The sequence below is a fragment of the Ixodes scapularis genome, unplaced genomic scaffold, assembly GCF_016920785.2.
Source record: "Ixodes scapularis isolate PalLabHiFi unplaced genomic scaffold, ASM1692078v2 PGA_scaffold2__306_contigs__length_199485367, whole genome shotgun sequence".
Classification (NCBI taxonomy): Eukaryota; Metazoa; Arthropoda; class Arachnida; order Ixodida; family Ixodidae; genus Ixodes; species Ixodes scapularis.
This window is the reverse complement of record NW_024609857.1, coordinates 160,023,487-160,033,691: the sequence shown is the minus strand read 5'-3', so window position 1 is coordinate 160,033,691 and position 10,205 is coordinate 160,023,487. Positions and strand designations below refer to the sequence as shown.

The following is a 10,205-nucleotide window of genomic DNA, read 5'->3' as shown; positions in this document are numbered from 1 at the left end:
TCTCGCCGGGCCGCTAAAGCTGCTCTTCAACGGAGCCTGCGTCATTCACCAAGTCGAAAGCACGAGAGCATGATTACGTAGGATTATCTGCGCAATTTCAGCGCAACGCTGGAAGAACGCCAAAAAAAAAAAAAAAAAAAAAAGTAACCGCGTGGAAGTCTTAAAAAAATATACCCTAACGTAGCCGTCACTGAAGTAAAAATATAACAATGGTGTTTGATATTAATCGTGTCACTTATACACCTTTCTAAATTTCTTTAATAAAATTGTTTTAATCTGAAAAGAAAGCTCGTTCGAACGAATCCGACACTTGCGGTGCGCCACGGTAAAAAAACGGTGACACCGGAAGCTCTTCGTTCTTTTCTGTTTTCCACAGCGGTTCGTGATCTTCAACCAGTTCAACAGACCACCCACTTTCCCCTCATTTTTTGGTGAGTTTACTTCATTTATACGGTTTGTGTATCCTCTTCCAGCCCATACCACGATCCCCAAATATGCACCGCTAGTTTTTTTAACTCTTATTCGCGAAAGATAATCGATAAATCGTTGCAATGCACCGGTCTTAACCGGTGCTCTCAGTTAGGCCTGCGTGACATGGCTGACCTTCAGGCTTTTGCGCTGGCACGATGATTGTAGAATAAAGGGCAGACACGCGATCCTTGCCTTCGGTTTTAATTAGCGGTAATTTACGTGCCTCTCGTTTTTGGATTGTGTTGATCCGCTTTCCTAGAGGGCTCCGACGCCCTGGTAGGGTGTCGCAGGATTACTGGCTATTCAAAGACTATTCGAAGAACTTTGGGCGCGTTGCGCGAGCACAATTCTTTACGTCGCGAATTATTCCTGCGACACTTCATGCTCGGGAAAGGTGTTCTTTTACGTTTACTGGCTTGCACTGGCGTCACATCAGCCACGCACCATCGAATTTGTTGTTCTCGGCAAGAACAAGTATTGAATGAAAGCCAGCTTTGCGCAATGACATCGGGTGTAAGCCATGTATGGCTTTTGCACCCGATGGCTTACACCCATGGCTTGCACATGAGGTTTTCGCACCGTGGCAGTGGTTATTTTTACTTGTTCTTTCCAAGAAAAACCAACTCGGGGATGTGGAATTTTTCTTCCACATCCCTCATATTTCTTAATGGCTGTTGAACTGACGTCAATGCAAGCTACGCATAACTACGGGATTCTTACCATTCGTCTGACTCAGGCTTGGCCAGCAAAAATCTTTATTGTTTTTATGAAACGGAGTTTAATTAGGAGATTGAAGTAAATAACCTGAGATTTCCGACATGTTTCCTGTCTGTCACGTTACGCACTAAAGCTCGGCCTTCCACTGGAGTTACATAAAAGGAAAGGGGCAATTACTGGAAGGATAGTCGAGGACATTTTTGGGGTGGACACATATTTCTTATATTTGGATTTGTTGCTTCCCCTTTTTTAGTTCTTCATGACGTCTCTAGTGGGTCGGAGGATTTGATTGCTTATGTCCGTTTTTCTACAACTTCCCTCAAAGGCTCTCCCTGAACTTTGTCAAGATGCGTTCATTGTTTAAGGGGCAGGCAGAACAGTTCATCTTTCAGCAGCTTTCAACTGTCCTATTGTTGTGCTTGCAGTTCCCGTCTCCGATTAATCGCGGCAACTATGCGGGAGTGCATATCGGTTCACGTGGGCCAGGCCGGAGTCCAGATCGGCAACGCCTGCTGGGAGCTCTACTGCCTGGAGCACGGCATCCAGCCGGACGGCGAGATGGCAAGCGACAGGATCCGCGGAGGAGGGAACGACTCGTTCAGTACCTTCTTCAACGGGACCGGTGCCGGCAAGTACGTGCCGCGAGCGGTGTATGTGGACCTCGAGCCCACCGTCGTGGATGAAGTGCGCACCGGCACCTACAGGTCAGTGCAAGAACAGCCAATCGATCTCAACGGCTACCTCGACAGAGCCTTGCACAGCGTGCATGTTACGATCTGGTCATGGCCACCAATTTCGGGACATGAGGAAACAATAAGCAGGTTGGCACATGCATTAACGCACAATGTGTCTTGGGTTTGAGCGTTATGTTCGTTCGACACAGATTCGTTACAAACAAATATGTGTGTGTGCGTGTGCGTGCGCGTTCACAGACGAACCAAATTAATTCCGAACACTCATGCAAAAGTGCAGTGCTCACCAAACTTGCGTGGCACATGCAAACTGTTTCCGATCTAATGGTCCGAGCGTTACCTTAGTGGCTGCCGAAGCACTGCCTAATGACATGGCGTTCAGTGGAGCAGACGGAGCAGCGTAGGCGGCTTGCTTAAGGCCGAGATTGCGGCTTGACCACGGAAATGCAGGAATTTTGCCTGCCGTATGATCTACGCTTTCCTACCCCCCCCCCCCCCCCCCCCCCCCCCTCAAACACGCTTGGACTACGGTGCAGAGATGTTGATTGCTGCGGTGTCATGATTCAGTCGCGGTTTCGACCTTGAGCGAGCAGCCCCCTCTACTCGGTCTGTTCCATTCAGCGCTACGTCATAAAGCCTCTCTTCGACTGCCGCCAGGATAGCGCTGCCGCGAAGTGACACACGATTTTTATGTTTTTGTTTGAGACCTGTGCATAGATACGCGCCTATATACCCTGTGAGCAAGAACGTGTTCTCTGTAATTCATACGGATTACGCAGTATGAAGGTATTCACAATTTGTTTTTATTATTTGAAGGACACATATCACGCGCATAGCAGCCACGTTGCCATGCCCGCAACTATACAGTATATGCCAAACTGTAGATAGCTCGTTCCCTTTCTATTTCCATGAGCATGCATGTTATCCAATACTGGCGTCTTACACTTAGGTTACCCAACTTTCCTATTCTTCAAATCCCCTTCGCTGTTGTGCGCTCTGCTGCTTTCGCGGCTATCGTTATCGGTTTGTATTTGGATAGATCTGAATGAGTCTTTCCACACAACCTCTACCTTGTGCACAGGCAGCTCTTCCACCCGGAGCAGTTGATCACGGGCAAGGAGGATGCTGCCAACAACTACGCGCGCGGCCACTACACTATCGGCAAGGAGATTGTGGACCTCGTGATGGACCGGATTCGGAAGCTGGCGGACCAGTGCACGGGCCTGCAGGGCTTCCTCATCTTTCGCAGCTTCGGGGGTGGAACCGGGTCGGGCTTCGCCTCCCTCCTCATGGAGCGCCTGTCGGTGGACTACGCCAAGAAGTCCAAGTTGGAGTTCGCAATCTACCCCGCTCCGCAGGTCGGTCTTCAATATGTCTTTCTTCTTTGCGGCAACTTGTTTCGAAAGTATCTCGTGAACAGCCAATTCCACTAAAAGATGAAGACGTGTTACGACGCCGTGAGAAATACGATGCATGAGCGCACGCCGGTACGATGGTCATTCGGATCGAAATGGGCAGGAGTGTGGATTGGACCCAGGGGCCAGGATTCGTGGATTTTGCGCTGCAGAATCTAGGGACGCTGGGTTCAATCCCCACCCCTGCTCGTTTAGATCTTGATGAGCATCGCACCGGCGTGCGATCATGTATAACTACTTAGTGATGTACGTTCAAAGCCATCAGTTTTTTCACTGGTCAAGGAGCTGGCCTTGCACGCGGCTGTCCGCTGCCAGAGGGCTGGGAAAATCGTTCCTGGTCACCCCTCCATATGTGAAGAGGGGTTGATGAATGAATGGGGGGTACGACTGAACGCTCTTAATCGGGTGGCAGCTTGTGCCATCCGGTCAAAGCTTTTAATTTCAAGAAGTAATGCATCTCCAACAAGAAAACAGCACAGCGAAATTAAGTCTTGGAGTAGCATATTTCTAAATTCGTAATTAATAGAGCATGGTAAGCAATCCCATATTACTGTTAGGCACCAGCATTCAAAAGTAACAAAAAAAAGCTAATACGTAACCCCCCCCCCCCTCCCCCCCCCCCCCCCCCCCCACCCACCCGGCCCAGATTTCTGGTCTTTGTGTAGCGACTGGAAAGACCGCGGGCGAACCAGGCTTACCATCAGGGATAATGTCCCAGCTGTCAACCAGCATTCGCCGCCTTAACATGTGTTATTTTGATGTTGAAGCGTCTGTGGCAGAGCTGGCATTATGCATTTATTTATTCGTCTTGTATTTTTGTTTCGCCCAGGTCTCTACGGCTGTTGTTGAGCCGTACAACTCCATCCTCACAACACACACTACACTGGAGCATTCGGACTGCTCGTTCATGGTTGACAACGAGGCAATCTTTGAGATCTGCCGCCGTAACCTCGACATCGGGCGGCCGAGTTACACCAACTTGAACCGACTAATCAGTCAAGTTGTTTCCTCAATCACGGCTTCCCTGCGCTTCGACGGTTCCCTCAACGTCGACCTGACCGAGTTCCAGACCAACTTGGTGCCGTACCCGCGCATCCACTTCCCACTGGTCGCGTATGCCCCGGTCATCTCTGCGGAGAAGGCCTACCACGAGCAGCTGACGGTCTCCGAGATCACCAACTCGTGCTTCGAGCCGGTCAACCAGATGGTGAAGTGCGACCCCCGCCACGGCAAGTACATGGCCTGCTGCCTGCTCTACCGGGGAGACGTGGTTCCCAAGGACGTGAACGCAGCCATTGCGGCCATCAAGACCAAAAGCAGCATCCGATTTGTGGACTGGTGCCCCACTGGATTCAAGGTGTGGCTCCTTTCACTCTTTCTCTGTTTTAAATGCGTGAGCATTTATTGCCCTGGTGTGTACAGCAGTCTTTCGTTTGGACGGTCGTGGTTTGGATAGGACTGGTTTCGGTGGGGGGCGGCGGCGCGGTCCTCGCCGTGCTTTCATTCCGTTCGTTTGCTCGTTACGCTTGCTTTGCCACGTAATAGGCAAATAGTCATGTAGCATGCTTAGGACGCACCGCTGTTATCGCGCATTCCTCTTACGATCTTACGATGGTACAAGGGCGTATGCATATGGTTTTGTTTCCCCAGTATTCACGACGTACGCGACAACGTAAAATTGAGGCTCAGCGACGAATCAGTTTGCGCGAAACCGCCGAGAAGCTGCGAGGAAAGATTGGCTCTTCGAAGACAAAAGTATGCGAATTGTTGGCGGCGATTGATGGAAGCTGTGGTGACTGCATCGAAAACCGCCGACGCCCGGCAGAACTGACTGGCTCTCCGAAGAAAACAATATGCCACGGTCCCCCCCCCCCCCCCCCCCCCCCCCCAAAAAAAACAAAAAAAAAAACGCTGCGAGGTTAGAATATATATTTTTCGCTGAGTTCGAACCTTTGGGCTACGTGCTGACGCATTTAATCAAGAATCTTCATAGCGACAGCAGCGATTTCGGCATCATTTTTCAATGCAGAATGCATTTTAACGGAAGAGTTGGGGTTCGTGTGGTCGCGTCGCTGTACTGTGCCGTCGGAAGCGACGTGGATATGTGACGCCATCAGTTGAATTTAGCAGGGCGCCACTGTCGGTCACGTGGATGGTGCCACTGCAGATCAGGTGACCAGTTATACCATGCTTCAATCAAATCGCCTTCCGTCACAGTGTCACGTGACTCGCGGTGGGAAATCGTGGTGCCGCATGACGTCAGTGTCAACGTTATTAAATCTACCAAGGTTGGGTGTCAAATCATTTGTGTAACATGACATCACCTGACACCACGACTTGACTCCGTGGTGCATCTCTGACTAAATTTGCATCTACAGAATGTATGACTTTACTTCAAACAGACCTACTTAAAAAAAAGCAGTGAAAGCTACACTAATGTTGTGCAGGAAGATTATACGGCCAGGGGTACATAATATTGTCACGGTAAGTCGGATAGTTAACTGAAATTTCAGAGTTAACTTTTTCCTTAGTAAAAATAAGCGTAGTTCCCAATTAGAAACTTGCTGAGCGTCATCGACAACCACTAAATCAGTCTACTGGGTGTATCAAGGGGAGGCCAGGCTTTTTAAATCGACCGCAAAATTCGGTTTCTTAACCTATAGGGCTACGATTTTGTGCAGCGTTGCCCAGAGATGGTGCATTTTTTCTTGTAAAGTTTGCAAAGAGCGAACTTACCCGAGGAAAAAGTAAAGAAAGAAAAAGGCTTAGCTCCTATGGAGACGCAGCGACGCCACCGGTCTTCAAACAACACGGCGCCGTTTTGCACGGGAGACAAGAGATGGCGCAACGAACGCCGCCAACGAACGAGCATGCAGCTTTTCGACTCAAAAGCGGCGCGCGTTCCGCAGGCGGCGACAGTCGCAGAAACAAAAACATGCGCGGTAACAACAAGGAACTGCAGTTCCTTGTCTGCTAAAGACGCCGGCTCGCGGCGTCGTATGCTCGTTCGTTGGCGGCAGTTGGCGTCGCGACCGCTTGCGCCATCTCTTGCCTCCCGTGCGAAACGGCGCCGTGTTGTTTGAAGACCGTTGGCGTCGTTGCGTTTCCATAGGAGATAAGCCTTTTTATTTCTTTACTTTTTCCTCATTAAACTCGCTCTTTGCAAAATTTACAAAACAGAAAAAAAAAGAAAAGAAAAAGCACCATCTGTGGGCAACGCTGCACAAAATCGTAGCGCGATAGGTTAAGAAACCAAATTTTGCGGTCGATTTAGAGAGCCTGGCCTCCCCTTGATACACCCAGTACATTAGAAATATTTGGAGCACGCTGGGGTGCGCTGCAGTTTCCACTCGTGCTACGTGCTCAGCCTTCGCAGTGTTTACGAAAGCGCGGATAATGCATTTTCAATCCTCGTCTTCGCACCCCCAGCGTTGCGCTTGTAGCGCAAGTGGTAACTTTAGCCCTGGCCTCTGAGACTCTTGGCGAGCAAAGCTCTCATCCGGCCATCCCATTCGTCGGGAGAGACAAAGATAGCGGAGGAAAAATTGTCTCGATGCTCTTCACCATACTCGAGCCTGCTTCGCTTACTGTCAGGATAAAAAGGCGCTCGTCTGCCCGAATCCTAGTCGTTAATTTTCTCTCAGGTGTCCCTGGGACGCCCTCTCGCCATGACGTTGCTATCGGCGCTGCTTTCGCGGCTTCAGCCCTTTCGCCGTAGGGGCGACGTGCCAAGATGAGGACTTGTTTTTCTGGTCGTCGCGAAAACCGCTGCCCGAGTTCCGGACATTCGGGGACGGTTGAGGCGAGTCCGCCAGCGAGCCGAGTTGACCATACGGGGCTGTTCAATGAAGCTTTCAGATGGTAACGTCCTGGCAGTCTGGTTAGTCTGGTGGCATACGGTAGCTCACTTCAGTAAAGGCAGATTCTGCATGAGGTGACCCAGTCGAAGTAGACGGCTGCCACTCCTCCCAAGGCGTTCATGTCCAATGCTTGAAACGGCGCCCTGGTCACCCGGTATAGCTTCCTGTCATCGTTGTCAACGTCGTTTATGATGCTGGTATCAGCATCATAAACGGCTTTGTATCCGCCCCGTTGTACGGAGTTCTCTAGAGGCTGTGCTATACGCTCCTTGTGCTGTGCAAACGAGCGTTTGAAAGGGCCGGAGGAGAGCTTTACGCTCCAAGAATCTCGTAGGTCATGCTTCAGTACGCTACCGCACTTTACATGTGCCTCGAGTCTTTCCAAACTTGACTGATCTGGGGGTTTTAGACGACTGCTGCCTGAACTAAAAATCTTTAACAAGATTTAGTTAATTATTCGAGTGACCTCGCCTCCTTCGATGGCATATCGCACTTCGAAGAGGGAAGTACAGGACGGCCTTGTCGCCCCTTTTCCGTGCACGGGAGGATGCTAGCGTCACTTATATTGTATTTCTAAGGTGTAAACCATGAACGTTTTCATCTGCCAACATTACCTAAAGTCGTTTTTTAGTACTGGCGTATCTTCCTCGTTTACTCTTCGGCTGAAACCATTGAATATCGTCGGTGTGTTTTCCTCAGCACAACTACCTTAACCGAAATTTGGCTTCCACAAAACACGCGACAAAAGCGTGCAACGGGATGCTACAAACACCAAAACATCACTCGTACAGCGATATCTCGAACGGATGACCGTATTTTTCAAGAAAAGAAGGCGCATATGACAGAAATGTTCACGTCATGTTTCTCCGATAAGGAGAGGGAACGGCCATGCGTCTTCTCTGCCTCGCGGCCTTGAGGGAGCGAAGCGAAGAGAGGAGGAAACTAGTGTGTGTGTGTGTGGGGGGGAGTGCCTATTCGTCGGGGGCACACCGCACCCGCCCAGTGCAGTAAACTCTTTCCGCTTTAGTACACGAAAGGCTGGAGGGAGAGAAGGAAGCTCCCCTCTCCCCTCTAGCCTTCCGTGTACTACGAACCGCATTGCACCGGTTCGATTCGGGCCCAGACGAATTGGCCATAGGTATCTTCACGTCACACGCCTCGTCGGCCTGGTTCAATCTCGACCTCTTTTTCCAGAAATACGGCCGTCCATTCGAGATATCGCCTTACGAGTAGTGTTGTAGGGATTGTAGCCTCCCGCCTACATCTCCTGCATTGTTTTTTCTGAAATCCAAATTTCGGTTCACCATCCCTTTAACAGACCCTTTTCAAAAGTGCGCCATTGCCTGTTCGCCATTGTTAGGGCACTTACTCTTGTGAATGAATTGGACACGATGGCTGCATCAATCTTCGGCGTGAACTCTGCTCAGCTCGTATAAAAACACTTTCAGCCTTTCCATTCTGGGGAAGAAGGAAGGCCAGCGAAGCTGTACTATGGTGGGAATGAAGGAATGGCCGGCCGCAAGTCGGCAAGCCAGAGTGGAAAGGCTGGAAAGGTTGCCGCCATCTATGAGCGACGGCGGCAAATATAGAACCGGCAAGCCGTTTGTCTGGCTGCCGCTGTCGCTTATAAATGGCGGTAGCTGACCAAAGTTTTGTGTCATCATTTGTTAGCTGGAGGACACGATACTGGGGAAACTAACTCTTAACAACTCCGCCGAAAAAAAAAAAAAAAAAAGAATGTCGAGTCATTGTTTAGCAAGAATTTGGATCCAATGACACGTTTCGTGCCCGATAAATGGCGACTTCCAACGTTGCTTCGTGGACTTTTTTTTTTTTTTTTAAGACGGTCTACAAAGATGTGTAGGCAGTGCAGTTCCAGACGTTTGTGTTTCTGCAATGTCAAGGTTGGCATCAACTACCAGCCGCCCACCGTGGTTCCCGGGGGTGACCTGGCCAAGGTGCAGCGTGCCGTGTGCATGCTGTCCAACACCACGGCCATTGCCGAGGCCTGGGCCCGCTTGAACCACAAGTTCGATCTCATGTATGCCAAGAGGGCTTTCGTGCATTGGTACGTGGGCGAAGGCATGGAGGAGGGAGAGTTCTCCGAGGCCAGAGAGGACCTGGCTGCTCTCGAGAAGGACTACGAGGAGGTCGGCATGGACTCGGCCGAAGACGACGGAGGGGAAGAGTTCTAAGTCACGTTTGAATGCTTGCCCTCCTTCTCAGGGCCCTGTAATAAGTAAAAGGCAGTACGGACAAACGGCGCGCAATAAAAAGTTAAAAAAAGACTGAGTTTGTGGGTATTTCTTAATGCGTATTTTTTTTCCGGCAGTCCGGTAGTCTGCTGGAATACATCGCAGAATTAGGGTGGCGATGAGGGCTAGTTGGTTCATACTGACAAAAGAGCTGACTTTCAACTGAATATTAAACTTCAGTCGAGAGTCGGCGCTCTTCCTGGGTTCACTTCCACTTCGTCCCCGTTTTTTGCGCGGTGTCTTTCCTCTTGTCAGCACCACAGAAAGTGTCCCGTTTTTATTATTACGATTAGGGGCGGATACACCATTTTTCTTCCTTTTATGTGGAAATGCTTCGGTCTTGGTTGGCGAAATGGCAATTAGCTTCGTCCGGAACGTCCCATCTTTCCGTGACGTTAAATCTCTATTAACCCCCTCCTCCTCTCCCCTCCCCTCTACAAGGCTGACCTATAAATACATCCGCCCCTGATCAACACCACCTTTAAGGCCTCTCCGCTCTTCCTATGACGTCACGCTATGGTCCCGGCCGCCTGACATCTCTATTTTTTCAGTCGTTCGGCATTGGCGGTGGAGACTATGGCGTAGTGCGTTACGTCGAATTCGTTTTTCAGTTTGGAGCGATTTCTGACCGAACCAGGGATGATCCGTACGTGAAAGTGTGTACTGTGTGGGAGTCACTGGTTTCCCTCCCCCGAGAAGGCGTAAGCCGCGGACGTTCCGGGCGAAGCCGTCTGGCTCCGAGTCCGGTCTCTCCGTATCGTGTCGGGGAGGGTACGTCACCATGTTGGCCTACCC

The 10,205-nt window shown here is 50.3% G+C and overlaps 1 protein-coding gene across 1 annotated transcript; it reads left to right on the top strand.

The window, feature by feature from the left end:
* The first annotated feature begins 355 nt into the window (after positions 1-355).
* LOC8024345 (tubulin alpha chain-like) lies at positions 356-9,458 on the top strand. The gene is made up of 5 exons (XM_029983922.3): positions 356-431; positions 1,614-1,892; positions 2,962-3,238; positions 4,125-4,652; positions 9,060-9,458. The coding sequence occupies exons 2-5, from the start codon at positions 1,642-1,644 to the stop codon at positions 9,348-9,350; spliced, it is 1,347 nt and encodes a 448-aa protein (XP_029839782.2). The 5' UTR covers positions 356-431; positions 1,614-1,641; the 3' UTR covers positions 9,351-9,458.
* Positions 9,459-10,205: the final 747 nt, after the last annotated feature.